Source organism: Protopterus annectens, chromosome 16.part0 (genome assembly GCF_019279795.1).
Source record: "Protopterus annectens isolate FY-2018-M chromosome 16.part0, PAN1.0, whole genome shotgun sequence".
In the NCBI taxonomy this organism is placed as follows: domain Eukaryota; kingdom Metazoa; phylum Chordata; order Ceratodontiformes; family Protopteridae; genus Protopterus; species Protopterus annectens.
In genome coordinates, this window is record NC_056750.1 from 683,959,010 (window position 1) to 683,976,068 (window position 17,059).

The following is a 17,059-nucleotide window of genomic DNA, read 5'->3' on the forward strand; positions in this document are numbered from 1 at the left end:
ATAAGTAACTTGGGTGAGATGAGCACAGCTCCCCCATGTCATGGAGCACAGGAAGTAAAGTTTCCTTTCTAAAATACATTAGTGATAGTGAGGTTTGAGGTTCCCTGTAATTTTAGTTACAAACCATATGAAAGAACTTCTAATAGGCCTTCCTGGTGGCATTCCCCAGGGGAATTTCCCCTGCCGATGATAAAGTGGATGTGTAAGAAAGACCTGTGTAAGAAGACACTTATGAGGAATTGTTGCTAAATGGGTTTGCCATGCTGATAGGATTTTCATTATAAAGTGAGGACCTTCTTGCTGAGTTAAACTAAAAAATATGGATTTATGGTGAAGTCCTATGTAACACTCATTTTGCTTGGTTGCTCTAAAGTTAAGATCGACTTGTACGAATTACCGGATAATTGGGGAAACTAAAATATTTTTGTTGTCCTTCAAATGCCAAACCTATAATCTATAAGGATAAGACAATTCCCTGCTTCTGCTTTGTGGAATGTTCTACATAGTGTAAAATCCTAACTAAATGCATATGAATTCCAACAAAGTTTGTTAGCTGTGCGTTCATGTCTGAGAAAGCATTCACAATTGGTAGAATTAGGTGCTGCAAAGCATTTATAGTTATATATTCACCAAATTTCTATTGTGTTATTCCACATGATTACTAGTCTAGCTTATGAGAAGCAGTTTTGATTGCTGCTTATGAGATTGTTAGCTGTGCCTGACTGAGGTTTGTGTCACCAAACCTGGAACTGAGAAGACTTTTTTTCTTTGTATTTTTCAGGATGGTGCAGAAGGTGTGTATGAAGACACAGTATTCCATTTTGCCACTGAACAACTCGATCTGCTACCGCTGAGGGATCTGGCCATCTTTAATATAGGCGATGACTCCCAAGAATTTAGTTTCATAGTTGGACCTGTATGTTTTAGCTGAAACTGCTAATTCAAAAGTATTTTTGGAGGAAAAGACACACATTTTGTACTGCTTGCAGGAACAAAGGACAAGAAAATACATTTGTTTAAATATATAGATTCCGTTGATGTAGCTAAAGTGAGCTACATTTTATTTCTAAGATGGCATTTTACAGAAATTATGCAATAGACTCGAGTTCCTGCCAAAGGTAACAGATATTGTTTACAGAGACTTTTTAATGAAAAAAGGTGCTAATTTAATGAATGAAATGTCTTTTTATGCTTTTATGTATGACTGACAAGTTATACTACTTGAGACCACATTTTCAGTATTCCATGTTTTAACACTAAGCACAAACTTAAATGGGTTAGTGGCTTTAGTCTCAGATCTTTTTAGGTGGTTGTCCAATTCTATAGAGATCTGCATACCTAGTTAATGTCTCTGTCTGTCTGACATATATACAAGATCCACATTTTTGGGAACTGTAGAAATTCTGCAGGAAAGCTATGATTCTCTGTTGCAGAATATGTTCATTGCCTGTTTCAGAGGTCAAAGTAGAAATATGTCAGGTATTGATAAGGGTGCCTGTTATTGTTAATATGTGAGTAATGCTAGCATAGGGAAGGGAACTGACCAAACTTATAGTACAGTGCATTCAGGGTTGCTGCTACAAGAAAGTGCTCTACCCTAACACAATGTTTCTAAAATAATGGCTTTTGTTATGAGCTAACAGAATACAGACTTGAAAGGCAGTTAGACCATATCTTTCTCTAAAGAAATCATATCTTCTACCCAGCTGGAAAATGTAAAGAATTAAGTTTGGTAGTCTTTCTATAACAAGGAAATGATTTCCCTGAATAATTTATTTCCTTTGTTCTAGTAGTCAGTTTGTATACTCACCAACACTGCTGCAGTGGTTTGTTTACCCTAGTTGTCTGTATACTCAGCACTGTTGCAGTGGTCCTTGGTTATAGAAATGCAAACGTATGGAAAGGTGCCATGTGACTCTTCCTTTGAGTGTTACAGGTTCATAGGTAGGTACTAGGCTAGCTGCCCTTGTGGGCTATTTTAAACCTAGCTAGTTTCCCTTTTTGTGTTCGGATTAAGCTATCCCATTTAGTTACAGATTGAACTTACCCATCCCATGGTCGATAGTTTTATATATATATATTTGCATGCATTACCCCTAATGAGAATAACTGGGATCATATAGTTTGAGGGGATCCATGCAAGCAAACATGAATGATAAACAGCTGGACAACTTGGGTGAAGACAAAAAATTGCCTTTCAATGCATGAAGAAAAAACATTTTTTTCTGTCTTATGTTTACAAGAAACAATTTTTAGTACTTTGTGACTTCTGCAAGACTGTTTTTTTTTTTTATTTATTGTGGAACCACACAAAGAACCTTTCCAAACAAAATGTAGAAATGAAATGCAAATGTCTCTCCTGTGCATAAAACAGAACATTCAGTTTAGGTTTTAAACACTGCTAAGAACATAACTTATGTTTGTCATTATCAGCTTCTGTTTAGCATGATATCTCAAGCATCAATTTTCCACAGAAGCCAATGAATCCACCAGTTGCTACCATATTTTTTAGGATCATCCAAATGGTAAGCTTTGAAAAGCTAGCAGTTTTTCTCATAATTAGGCAGAACAAGTTGCCATTCTATTAGTCTGTAGAAGTTTTCCTCATCCTTTTCTCCTTAAGCAGTGTCTGTATCAGTGTCAGTCTTGCCTCCTCCAAACAAACTTTCTCTCATTCTCTACTCTATCAGCTGTAGACACAGTCAACAGATTTTCAGAATTCACTCACCTACTTCCTGTCTTTCAGATCATTTTTCACTTTTCTCATTTTTAATATTCTGTGCAAGTAACCCTCCATGCCACAATTTTGGCAGTGTTTACTAATTATTGTATTGTAATCCCAGATGACCTGATGGATGAAGACAATAATGTTATGATTTTTGTTTTAATAATTCTCTTTCCCTCAAGGTGTGCTGCATAACTTCTCATTTATAACACTGCTCAGAATTACAACTTGCCTTCACATTTTCCAGTCATACTTTTACTATTTTTTCATTTTCTCCTCAGTAATTTTATTATTTCTTTATTTATTCTTGTTTTCATCCCACTCATGCAAATAGTAGTTGTTGGGGGTCAGTTATAGGGAGTGGGAAGTAAATGGATTCAGTATGGCAGCTATGCATTTCCAGTAAGGAGAAGCATCTATAACCTTATCCAAATCCACCAACACTGGTATGGAGACTGGTGTGGTAAATTGTCATTTGTGTTACATACACAGAAACAGCACTGGAGCTTTGTCATTCTCTTCAGTTTGATCAACATGTTTTCCTACTCAAAACTGTTTGGTCTTTGCAAATTCTTAAGTTGAGTTTCAGGTACTATGGAAAATTTGTAGCAGTGTTTTGTTTAATCAGGTCCAAGCAGATAAGTGGTGGGAGTTTTGATTTTGGTGTGATGGTTTAAGTTCAACAAAACAAATATGCAGTTACCTTTCTATAGAATAGTTTTATTATACTGTTAATGCTGTGGATTTGTAATAATGCATCTTTAGTATAATCATAGCTAATTTATGTCTTCAGAATTAAAAATGAAATCTATATTTGATCTTTGTAAATGATGAACCTTTCCATGCATAGATTGTGAACCATTCAGCAATTTAAGAACAGTTACACAGAATGGTGACTGATGCCCAACAGTCAAGTAAAGCTTGATGTGATGCATTAATACATTTTAATGCATGCCTTATGGCTGTGCAAATAAATGTTGTAATGATCTCTTCTATTCACGAGAAGTGCATTCAACTCCTTTAATACACATCCCAAACTGATTCATTACCCTGAGAACTATTAGGTTTGTAGGATTCTAAACAGCAGAAATGAGATCAAGAGTTAGACACTGCTTTTTGTAAAGATTTTGTGAATATCCAGGTGATGTTCCCTAGTCTGTTGCAATTTTTAATGCATTGTATATCATACTAGATATTGAAAAAAATAAACAGTAAAAAAATAAATAATGCTTGAGGTATGTAGTACAGCAGACTGAGTTATGAGGTTTTGACAAAATATATAGCTTCTATGGTACTCATAATTGTGGATTGGCCACAAATTTACAAAACAGCAAATTGAATGCCTTGTACACATTTTGTAGCAGCTGCTTGTAAAACTACTTCAGAAGAGAGAGCGAGAAACTATCCAAATTGGAGCTTCTTGTGCAATCAATTTGTCTGCATTTATTTGCCTTTATTTTTGAAATGCTGAAGTGCTGTCATCTTGTGATTTTCTATTCTTAGTGCTTAGTTATTTTTGTGTGCATTATGCATTTAATATGTTTGTAATTTTTATCATTTGAGAAAGGTATGCTGGTCATTAATTTATATAAAGGAATTGTTTTGTAAAAGTGGAATTTCCTACAAATACAGTTATCCTCTGATCGCAGATGTGATTTTTCTTGAGTGTTTAGTGTGATATGTATGGTAATTGCACATGTTTATAATGTTATTAACATTAAAAGTAGCAGAAGTTATGTCAGTACACTGCTTCACCGTACTCCGATGACTTGATTTTTTTGTACAAAACAGCGTTTTCTTTCTACACATTTGTTTTTACTTCAGTTCTAGCTTAGAAACTGACTAACTGTTCACATCAGAAAGTTATGCCAAGATACCAAGAAGCTTGTGCTGTAGTGTTTTTTTTAATTTTCCACTAACATATCCATTCTTTGCCTCCGGAATTAAATTAATTTTTTGCTGGGGGGGGGGGGGGTCAGTCATGTTGGGTATGTTTCAAGAGATAGAGTTATTTTCTGTGGAAGTTATGTAGTCATCTCATAGTCCAACAAACTAACCAGTTGATCAGTTTTTTGATGGAACTCCTGGTTGCTCTAGTGGTAAATAGTTTTCCACTGCTTGGAAAAAAGGAGCTAAGAGTTAACTATTGGAGGAGCAGCTGGCTGAGCTCCCTGTACTAACAGGGAAAGCAGAGAAGGCTCCACTAGAAGCATTTTTTGTTGAATGCAGTGTTTGGATGATATCTTTCATTTGAGCACTGAATTCAATTTTTTTTCTGAGTTGGCCTGTACTCATTCACTGGCTTTCAGTAGGATGTTCTTTGTGTTTCACTGTTGCAGTCACCACACTTGGGTTATCCTGCAGGTGTAGCCCTCAGTAGGCCTAAATACCAGAGACTTAGTATTTCTGCGTTAGTTGCTGTTGCTCCAGGACTGATGTGTGGTTGTCCGTGGTACAAAAACAGGTAGCCAACATTACATCAGTCTTTCTTGCCGGGGAGCCAGAAGCAGTTTGCACAAGTGCCGGTCAGCCACTACTTGAGTTTTCATTTCCGAATTGAAGTTGAAGTCTTCTAAAGCCAAGTATCCCATTAGGGATCCTTTTTTCTTGCTCTAACTGATGTCAGAAAAGATTAATTGTCTCGCCTGTGAAAAGCAAATACCACACAGAGAATTCCATTCTTACTGCATAACCTGTTTAGACCCAAACCACAGTGTCCCTCGCTGTTGGTTTTATGCTTTGTTTGATGCCAGAAATTTATGTCTTTGGGCCCTTTTTGTAGATAAATATTTTCTATCTCCATACTCCAAAATGGTGTTGGTAAGCCATCCAATTACCGATCTTCCTATAAAGTGTAAGAATAAAGACAGAGACAGACAGCACATGTCTAAAACTGCCAATGACACTTCTGTTAGGCTAGTTGCCAGTTCGCCTGTACGTAGTGAGGCACTTTTGCAGCCCCTGATACCCACTTCTGTGGATTGGCAGGCCTCTACTGAGACTCATTCGGAGTCTGGTATGCCCAGAGACTCTTCTTCGACTAAGGATCCTGCGGAGGTCTCTATCTTGGATGGGTCCAGAGCTGCTGAGCAGGCACCGGCTCCTGAGGAAGTTTATCGCACTACTGATTCTAGACCCAAATCGACCTCTTTTGAGTCTTCAGTTCTTTCTAAAATATAGTTCCTAAGGCCCGAGTATGAATTACACCTTGAAAAACGATGGCTCAAGACCAAACTGCTTCCATGCCTCAATCTCAAATGCTTAAAATGGCTGAAGACCTTATCATGCTTATTAGGGGAAGTCAGCCTACCCCTTCCAAAAGAGAGATTTGTCCCCTGAACTTTCATCTGATCAGGAGTCTGATGACTGTGAAGTTACTGAATATGAAGACATGCAACCACCGTCCACTTAGGAGGATTCAGATGCAGAGGAATCCATTCATTCTGCCTCTCCTGAGTATTTTTCATTCAGTGAAACCATACATATCTTAAGGGAGCATTTCCATTGGGAGTGTCAGGACTATCCTCAGTACAAAAAAGAGACTCAGGGAATTTTTAGATTTACCTCAGCACAGACCTTTAGCCATTCCTCCTGTCCTGGATGATATTTTTATGGAATTCAGTTGAACTCCTGCCACCCTTCCACCTGCTGCCAGGAAGCCTGATAGGTATTAAAGAGTTTCTGATTCACACAAATGTTTCAAAAATCCTACTGCAGATCTAGAGGTCATCTCCCAAGGACTTAAAGGAATAAAAGCAACCACAGCTAAGAATCTCACCCCTTCGGACAGGGATTCCAGAATATTAGACAGATGGGGTAAAAAAGGATGCATCTCTGCTAGTCTTGCCATTAGAGCAGCAAATTGTCAGTTCCACATGCTGAAATACCAGCAACATACAATGGAACTCCTTAAACAAAAAACATGTACCTTTCCAGCTTGTGCAGAAAATGAAGACTTACAAGAGCTTATGCATTCTGCAAGCCAAGTTAATAAACACACCTTGCAATGTGGCTTTGATGCCTTAGAAGCATCCTGCAAGGCACCAGTCATGGGTTTTGTACTTGGAAGGCATGTTTAGCTTAAGGAACAGACTTTACCAGACCATGTCAAATTAAAACTATTCGATGCACCTTTGCACAAGGACAATTTGTTTGGCATCAAAGCAGAATTTGTCTTAAAAAAGATGGAAGAAAAAGTTAAATCTATGCAGAGAGTTAAAGACAAGTCCAGCCTCTGAGGTTTAGTAGGCATTGCCCTTCTAAGCAGTGGTCCTTTCTGGTATTTCAAGGCTAGACCAGACCTAGGAGTAGCAGACTACCCTGACAACAGTCCCAGGGAATGCAGAGATCTAAGCAATGGAGTCCCTCCTCTTCTAAAACAGGGAGTGCTAAGCCAACCCCTTATGGGAAGAACTCACAATGTCTTTACTCCACCTCTTATCTCTTCCCACCCACTTGTGCCCCTAGGAGGGAAGTTTTCCTACCATGCAAAAAAACTGGGTCTCTGTCACTAATGACAGATGGGTCCTCAACATAGTGACCAAAGGATACAAATTTTATTTCCACTCTCTCCCAACCGCAAAAGGGTTCCCAGATATTCCTCCAAACCAGTGGGCAGAGGCCCTAAACCAAGTCCATTCACTGCTCTCCATGAGGGCAATACAACCCGTTCCTGCAAATCAGAAAGGCCAAGGTTTCTATTCCAGGCTTTTTCTGGTACCCAGAAAAGAGGGCACGTGGCACCCAATCCTCAAGCTTTCAATCCTAAACACCTTCCTGGTGATACCAAAATTCAAAATGCTCACCCTTCAGCAATTCATTCCTATGCTATCCAAGGATGCTTGACTAGCCAGCCTAGATCTAAAAGAGGCCTATTTTCACATCCCAATCAGGGATTCCTGCTAGAAATATCTATGTTTCAGGGCAGGTTATATGCACTTTCAGTTCTCTGCGCTTTCCTTTGGCTTATCCACTGCTCTTAGCATTGTCACAAAATTCCTGGTTCCAGCCATTGTCTTTTCCAGACAAAAAGACATTCAAATTTACCCCTACATGGACAACTGCCTGATTCAGGCAGACACTCAGGAAACACTGTTTCAGCACCTGACCTTTGTAATGGACCTACTGAACACCCAGGGGTATACGATAAATGAAAACAAATCCAAAATGGTACCCACTCAAAAAACTGTATTCCTGGGAGCAAGGTTGGACACAGCATCCCAGATGGCATTCTTAACTGCAGAAAAACAAGCCTGACAAGCTACTTCTCTCAACTAGCCACCAGAAGCCAGTTATCCGCAAAGAAAATCCTGCAAGCTCTGGGGTTCATGGCATCCTGTGTTCTACTCATTCCATATTCCAGACTGCATGAGGAAACTTCAATGGTACCTAAAAAGCCTTTGGTGTCAACACACTCTGGTCCTGGAAACTATCATCCCTATGATACCCTGTTGAAGGAAAGAGTTTCTTTGGTGGGCAGCAGCATGCCAATGCAACAAGGGGCTTCACTTCTCACAACCTCATGCTGCCCAGACCCTAAACACAGATGCATCAGATTATGCTTGTGGTGCACGCCTGGATGGCAGGTGTATTTATGGCAGTTGGAGCCCAAGTCAATTACATCTGCATATCAACCAAAAAGAGATGCTAGCTGTTCAGCATGATCTGACAGCTTTCAGACCCCTACACTCTCCCTGGGGACACTACTGATCAAAACAACCACCGCAGTGATGTGGTAAATCAACAAGCAGGGATGAACTCATTCTTATCCCCTGTGCAGGCTAGCTATGATCCTTTGGCACATGGCCTTAGCCATGCAAATTCACCTGCAAGCAGAATTCCTGCCAGGCTCTCGAAATTCTCTGGCAAATCCACTTGCAAACAGAATTCCTGTGAGGCTCTCGAAACTCTCTGGCAGACAACTTAAGCAGAAACCTCCTAGATCCACATGAGTAGCAGCTACACAACAGCACCTTTAATCTTGTAACCCAGAGATGGGCACCCCAAAGGTGGACCTATTTGTCTCCCACAACAATCACCAGCTCAGCAAATTCTGTACCAAGGAACCTCACAGCAAGGCCTGGAAAGTGCATGCCCTATCCTTCCAATGAGTAAACCTCTCAATCTATGCATCTCCCCCTCTACCTCTGCTTTCAAGGTACTACACAAGATAAGGGAGGACAAACCAAGAGCAATCTTGGTTGCCTTAGATTGGCCAAGCCAGCACTAGTACCCACTGCTGCGCAGTCAGTCTCCTCTGCCACCATGGCACCTGCCTCAGATCCCAACTCTCTTGACCCAGCAAAATGGAAAATTTGTGCAATCATGTCTGAAGACCCCAAACCTATCAGCCTGGTTTATTCACAGCCCTCTCCTCCAGTTGCCAGCTTAAATAAGCAAGTCCTGGAAGTTAATATGCGAGACCAGGCACCCCAGCACTAGAAAATCCTTTGCTGGAAAATGGAAAAGGTTTTTTTACCTGGATGCAGGCTAAAGGATCTGAAACCAGCAGAGCCCTCCATACCTCTCATCCTGGATTATCTAGCAGACCTACTAAACAGAGGAATTTCCTTCTCTTCCATTGAATTTCATGCCTCTGCTCTCTCTCTGTTTAATTCAGCACAGAGCCATCCCTCTTTTCTCACCCTCTCAAACAGTTCCTAAGAGGGGTAACAATTTAAGGTCACCCAGAAGAGCTCCTATCCCAGCTTGGGACCTTAACTTTGTGTTGGAAAAACTAACACTATTCCCCTTTGAGCCTGCAGCTTCAACAGAGTTAAAATTTCTGTCTTGGAAAACAGCTCTGCTTTTGGCCATCACTTCAGCTAGAAGAGTCTCAGAGCTACAAGCACTCATGGCTGTAGAGCCTATCATTATTTTTCATGCTGACAGGGTCTCCCTCAGGACTAACTTGACTTTCATGCCTAAAGTGGTGTCTAGTGTGGCTCTCAACCAATCAGTTCCCTAACCCACAAAACAAGGGGGGAAGGATTCTGCATTTTCTAGATGTGCACAGACAGCTCAGATTTTACCTAGATAGAACTAAAGCTTTTAGGAAGACTGACCAATTGCTCGTCAGCTTTGCAGCGGAAACAGAGTGCAAGGCCATATCTCAACAAACAATATCTAAATGGATAGCACACTGCATCCATTTCTGCTACCAATACCATGGGAAACCACCCCCTAAGGGGGGGGTCAGGATGCATTCTGCCAGGACAGCCTGCACTTCTGCTGCCTTTCTCAGAGGGGTCCCTATCAGAGACATCATGGAGGCTGCAACATGGAGTTCTGTTTATACCTTCAGCAAACATTACCACCTGCCTATATTTTCCAAATCCAGGGCAGGATTTGCAACTGCAGTCTTACAGGGCATCCTAACCAGCCCCAGTCTTCTAAACCACCTCCACCTTTTTCTTTAGCTTTAGGAATCAAACCCAAGTGTGATGACTGCAACAGTGAAACACAAAGAACATAGTACAGTTGTGTATACTTGCCATAAATGTAGATGTTGTATTCACTGTTGCAGTCCTGGTTTCCCACCTTCCATCCCCCATGTCTCCCTGTCTCTCGGTTTACCTTTATAAAGACGAATCACGGTGGCTCGAATGCTGATATGAGTGACTGTTAACCAAGAAAGTGAAAATGGCGATAGTCCTTAATGTTCAAAAAACAGCAAATTGAAAAGCAAATTTGCTGATGTTCATCGTGCATACAGCTGCAGTCATTACACTGAGGTTATTCTGCCGTCAGGTGGGTCCTTGGTTGGCCAAATTCCAAAGTCTTGGTCCGGTGTCAGTTGTCATCGCTTCTTCCCTGATGTCAGTATGTCAGGGGTATAAAAGAGGCAGCTGATGCCATTTTCTTTAGTCTTTCTTGCCACATGGTGCCCGAAGAAGAAGCAGTTCGCAAGTGCTGGTTGGCCAGCTCCTGAGATTTACGATTTTGGCCGAAGTCTTATTTAAAGCTAAGTACCTTGTTGGGGAAATTTTCTTGCCTCAGACTGATGTCAGACAAAGTTAATAATTTCTTGCCTCAGACTGATGTCAGACAAAGTTAATAATTGCATTTCTTGTGGGAAGCAAATACTGCATAAGGATTTTCACTCTTACTGTATACCTTAGGCTTAGAATAGGGCATCATGGTCTGGCTTAGGGCCAGACCATGATGTCTCGGCCTGCCATTTTTGTGCAAGGTTTAACAAGTGCACTATTAAGCGCTGGGCGGAGTTTGCCCTTCATTATTTTGGCAAAAAATTTAATTATATCATGTTGTTGGATACACCAATGCCAGTTTTAGGCAAAAGATGCAAGGATAAAGACAGACATCCGAGGCCTGCACTGAGTACTGAGATCACACTAAGGCTGTCTAACAGTTTTCTGGTTCTCAGTGAGGTACCTACGCAACCCCTGACTACCGATATTATTTTACCAGTGACTTCAGTACCTGAGGTCGCAGGTTCCTTGGTCTCCATTGCCACTGCAGATACCGATGCCACTCTTGGCAGAGAAATGGAAAGATGTTCTTCGTCTCCCATTGCTGCAGTCCTGTCATAAGGGTATTCTGCTGCCCACCATCGGCCCGAATACCAAAGGGCTAGAACCGGCGTCGGTCATCGGCACCCGAGACTGACGTCAGTACGTGTCAGTACAAATGCGCATGACCGACACCATAACCTCAGTCTTTCTTGCCGCATGGTCCTAAGCAGAAGCAGCTTTTGCAAGTGCTGTTCGGTGTTCTGGAATTGTCGGTTTTCGAGTTTCAGACCGGAGACCAAGTTGGGCTAAGTACCCCTTTGTGGACATTTTTGTCTTTTTCTTGCCTCAGTATTGACGGATGTCAGAAAAAGTTAATAACTGTATTTCTTGTGGGAAATTCCTCATAGGGATTACCATTCACTCTGCATTCCTTGTTTAGGGCCTGAGCACGACGTTGTTGGGTGTCGCTTTTGTGCTACTTTTTACAAGCGTACTATTAAACGCCGGTTAGACTGTGCTAGGCTAGTGTTTGGTAAACGTTATAATTATAACATGCCGTCAGATTCTCCGACGACTGGTTGTTCTAAGAAGCGCAAAGAAAAGTCTTTGTGGTCCAAACAGGATGAGGTGGCCGCTCTGGATGCTTGTTTTGTAGTACCACTGGCTACTTCAGCGGCTCCTTCTGAAAGTTTACCTGAGTCTCAAGGGGTGCCTTTGTTACTGCAGGAAGTGGCTTCTCCTGTGTTAGGCCAGGCTGAGGGTGCTTCTCTGATGTCAGTGGTTCCCTCCCCTCATAGGGTAGTTAGGCCTCCTCCTTCTCATAGCAAAGGCCATTTTAAGTCTAAGTCTGCCCCTGTTGGTGTGTGTCCCCAGGGTCCAGCTACTAGGAAGCACATGTTAAAGATGGCTGAAGATTTGATTACTTTAGGGGTTCTATGCCCCCCCTGCGAAGAGGCCCAGGGTAGAGCCAGAGTTGGAGGGTTTGGTTCAGTCTTCCAATGAGTCTGATTCCTCTGTAGAAGAACTTCAGGATTTCCCTCCCTATTCTGATTCGGAGGCTGAGGACTCTACTCCCTCTGCGTCCCCTCCAGAAGATTTTTCTTTCTCTGAGACTTTGCATTCCATGAGGGAACATTTCAAATGGGAGGGCCAGGATTATTCTGATTCCTGTAAAAGACTGAGAGAATTCTTGTTTTTGCCTCAGCATAGGCCCTTGGCTATTCCCCCTGTGCTGGATGTTGTTCAGGATGTGTTTTCTGAGGCTGCCCTTAACCCAGATTCTCTGCCTCCTGCCCCGGTTAAACCAGACAGATACTACAGGGTTCTGGAAGCTCACAAGTACTTTTATAAGAGTCCTAGGGCAGATCCAGAAACTATTACTCAAGGCCCCAAAGGGGTTAGGGCTTCTGTGGTTAAGAATCCAGTTGCTCTGGACAAGGATGCTAGGGCCCTGGATAGGTGGGGTAAAAACCTGTATACCTCTTCTACTTTGGCTATGAGAGCTTTAAATTGTCAGTTTCATATGCTTCGGTATCAAAATTATTTGCTGGGCCAATTGAAATGTAAAGTAGATGCTTTAGCTGAAGGTATTGACTGTAAGGAGTTTCAGGATTTAGTGCATGCTTCAGACCAAGTTGGTAAGCATTCTTTGCAGTGTGGTTTTGATGCTTTACAGGCTTCTTCCAGGGTGGCTGCTACTAGTTCAGTCATTCGTAGGTATGCTTGGCTTAAGTATCAGACCTTGTCAGAGCATGTTAAGGCTCGAATTATGGATGCTCCTCTACAATCTGATGTTCTTTTTGGTCCTCCAGTAGAGTCAGTTTTGAAAAAAATGGAGGAAAAAGCTAAGTCTATGCAGACAGTTAAGGATTTTTACAGGTTCAGCCCCTAAGTTCAGTAGGAATTGGCCTGCTAAGGGTTGGTCTTTCCCTCTTGGATTATCAGTCTAGGGGCAGGTCGAGGCGAGGTAGGGGTAGGGCTTCCTCTCAGGGCCCTGTTACTTCTAGGTTTTTGAGTTCTTCTACCCCTTCTGCTGGGGAGGGCAGGGGTCAGTCCTTTCGGAAACAGACCCAATGACCCATGTCTTCAGCTGCCGGACTCTGCCTTGCTGGTAGCCCCTCTGGGAGGAAAACTGAGATTTTTTCAAAAGGAATTGGCATTTGGTTACCCAAGACAACTGGGTATTGGACATAATAAATCGAGGCTACAAATTTTATTTCCACACATTCCCTCCTTTGAAAGGTATGCCGGATGTGCCTCGTCAGCAAAAACTGGAAGCGCAGACTCAAATTTCTTCTCTGCTTCAGTTGGAAGCAATTCAGGAAGTACCTTCTGCAGAAAGAGGCACGGGGTTTTATTCCCATCTTTTCTTAGTGCCAAAGAAAGGAAATACTTGGAGACCAATTCTGGAGTTGTCCATTCTAAATACCTTTCTGGAAATTCCAAAATTCAAGATGTTAACACTGCAACAGCTGTTACCTATGCTGGGCAAAGATCACTGGATGGTGACTCTGGATCTCAAAGAGGCCTATCTTCACATTCCTATCAGGCCCAGTTGCAGGAAATTCCTGAGGTTTTGGAATGGGAATTTGCATTATCAGTTCTCTGCATTGCCCTTTGGCTTGTCTACTGCGCCCAGGGTATTCACGAAAGTCCTGGCTCCAGTAATAGCTTTTCTCAGGCTAGCAGGAATTCAAATTTATCCTTATCTGGACGACTGTTTGATTCTGGCTCAAGGCAAGCACGAACTTCTTAAACATCTGCAGTATGTAATGACAGTTTTCAGATGCCTAGGGTATTCTGTGAACGAAATAAAGTCCAGTCTAGTACCCTCACAAGAGATGTGTTTTCTAGGTGTGAAACTGAATACAGCTGCTCAGATGGCATTTCTTACCGCGGACAAACAAAGGAATCTTCACCTATACTTCCAACAGCTATCAGTAATGTCCAGGCTGACTGCAAGGGCTGTCCTTCAAGCCTTGGGGTTCATGGCATCTTGCATTCTAGTACTTCCCAATGCCAAACTGCATATGAGGAAGCTACAATGGTATCTTAAGAACGTTTGGACTCAACACTGCCACGATTTGGACACTGTCATTCGGATCCTACCTTGCATTCAGAGAGAATTTCTGTGGTGGGCTCAGGAATGTCTCCTAAACAAGGGGCTCTCTGTGACCCAACCAGAGGCAAGTCAGATATTAACGACAGATGCCTCGGAGTCAGCCTGGGGAGCTCATTTCAGAGGAAAATGGATTCAAGACCTTTGGGCCCCAGAGCTACTTCACTTACATATCAACATGAAAGAGATGCTGGCAGTTCAATTTGCTTTGGAGGGATTCAAAAGCCTACTTCAACCAGGACTGGTGTTGATTCGAACAGACAACACGACGGTCATGTGGTACATCAACAAGCAAGGGGGAATTCATTCTTACCCTCTTTGCAGACAAGCAATGCTGTTGTGGGAAACTGCTTTGAATCTGCGCATCACTCTTTGAGCACAGTTTCTGCCAGGAGCACAAAATTCTTTAGCAGATGTTCTGAGCAGACAGATTGTGGATCCTCACGAATGGAAATTGGACTCTCAGGTATTTTTTCAGTTGACAATGGCTTCCTCTGAATTTCCAACTGACACTGTTTTGCACAAGGCTATTTCATCCGAAAGCCTGGAAAATAGATGCACTATCCTTCATTTGGAGCAACCTTCACATGTATGCTTTTCCTCTTCTGCCTCTTCTTCCACAGGTGCTGTTGAAAGTCAGGAGGGACAAGCCTTGCATGATCCTTATAGCACCGGATTGGCCTCGTCAGCATTGGTACCCTCTGTTGAGGAGCTTGATTCATGTACCACCTTGGCCATTGCCACAGATTCCTCATTTATTGTCTCAGGAGAACAATCATTTTCTCAATGTCAGGGTGCACTCCCTGTGCCTGACAGCCTGGTGCATTATGTTTTAGAGAAGGAGGACCTTCAGCTCCCTCAACAAGTTTTGGATGTTATTTTGGAAGCCAGGCATCCTAGTACTCGAAAAGTTTATGCTGGTAAATGGAAGAGATTTTTTCTTTGGAGTTCAGCTAAAGGCTTTGATGTCGAATTGCCTAATTTGAGTTGTACATTGCAATATTTGACTGTTTTATTGGACAAGGGTTTGTCCTTCTCTTCTGTAAAAGTGCATGCTGCAGCTATTTCTGCTCACTATGATTGTGACCCTCCTTTATTTTCATATCCATTGGTTAAACAGTTTCTTAGAGGGGCAAAGAATATCAGACCCCCACGGAGAGCTCCTACTCCTACCTGGGATCTTAATTTTTTTTTGGAAAAGCTGACTCTGCCTCCTTTTGAACCTGTAGCTGCAGCTGAATTGCAGTTCTTGTCTTGGAAGACTGCTTTTTTGTTGGCTATTACTTCTGCTAGAAGGGTATCTGAATTACAGGCCCTCATGGCAGTGGAACCTTTTCTGATTTTTCACAATGACAGGGTTTCCTTACGTACTAATCCTACTTTTCTGCCTAAAGTGATTTCTAATGTGGCATTGAACCAATCTATACATTTGCCTACTTTTTATGCTAACCCCCAAAATGATGGGGAAAAAGTTTTGCATTCTTTGGATGTACATAGGCAGTTGAGGTATTATTTGAGCAGAACCAGAGAGTTCAGGAGTTCTCAACAATTATTTGTTTCTTTTGCTTTGACTTCACGAGGGAAAGCTGTCTCGAAACAAACTATTTCCAAGTGGATTAGCCATTGTATTGCTTTTTGTTACTCTCATCATGGTGAGGATGTTCCAATTGGGATCAGGCCTCATTCTACTAAGGCTACGGCCACTTCTACTGCTTTTTTGAGAGGGGTAGCTACTAAAGACATTCTAGAAGCAGTTACTTGGAGTTCTGTACATACCTTTACAAAGCATTATCATTTACCTCTTTATTGTAGGTCTAGGGCTGGGTTTGCCACTGCAGTCTTACAGGGCATGTCAGCAGCTCCTACTGCTATTTAGTTGACCAGCCTCCCTTTTTTCCGTTGCTCTGGGATTCTACCCTTATGTTAGGACTGCAGCAATGGGAGACGAAGAACATAGTACAGTTTTGTACCTACCATAAATGTAGATGTTTGAGGATCTCCATTGCTGCAGTCCAATTTTCCCTCCCTCCTTCCCCCTTTTTCTTTTTAGGTTGAGGTTTGGGTGGTGTTTTTTTTTTTTTGCATTCTGACGTCTGAGGCAAGAAAGACTGAGGTTATGGCGTCGGTCATGCGCATTTGTACTGACACGTACTGATGTCAGTCTCGAGCGCCGATGACCGACGCCGGTTCTAGCCCTTTGGTATTCGGGCCGATGGTGGGCAGTGGAATACCCTTATGTCAGGACTGCAGCAATGGAGATCCTCGAACATCTACATTTATGGTAGGTACAAAACTGTACTATTAGCGAGGCTTGCCATTTCTGAAGGCGTTTTCAGGAGTACCCCCTTCTCTATTAAATCGTTCACTAAATCTAAAGCTCCAATGAAAATTAAAAAGCAGGGTCCTCAGACCCCTTCTCAAGGCCCCATGCCTAAAAAACAGATGCTTAAAATGGCTGAGGATTTGATTACAGTCATTAGGGGTTCTCAGGCCCCCTCAGACAAAGACCCAGGTTGGAGGAAGCCCATTCTTCCTCAGACCAGGCTTCTATTACCTCAGACCTTTTGAGGACCAGGATTATGCCTATTCCCCATTTGAAGACTTTGATGCTGAGGAGTCTGTTCCCTCAGTCTCCCCCCCCCCCGAGGATGACTCTTTTGGGGAAACCCTACAAACTTTGAGAGAGCACTTCCACTGGGAAGGCCAAGATTACTCAGATTCCAAGAAAAGGCTCAGGGAATT

At 42.2% G+C, this 17,059-nt stretch overlaps 1 protein-coding gene across 1 annotated transcript in view; it reads left to right on the plus strand.

Moving 5' to 3' along the window:
* LOC122790887 (collagen alpha-2(I) chain-like) overlaps positions 1 to 3,435 on the plus strand; it is a 239,489-nt gene extending 236,054 nt beyond the window's left edge. The window contains exon 7 of the mRNA XM_044058558.1: positions 782 to 3,435. Within this exon, the coding sequence (XP_043914493.1) occupies positions 782 to 931 (150 nt within the window). The 3' untranslated portion in view covers positions 932 to 3,435. The remainder of the gene's footprint in view (positions 1 to 781) is intronic.
* The last annotated feature ends 13,624 nt before the right edge of the window (positions 3,436 to 17,059 follow it).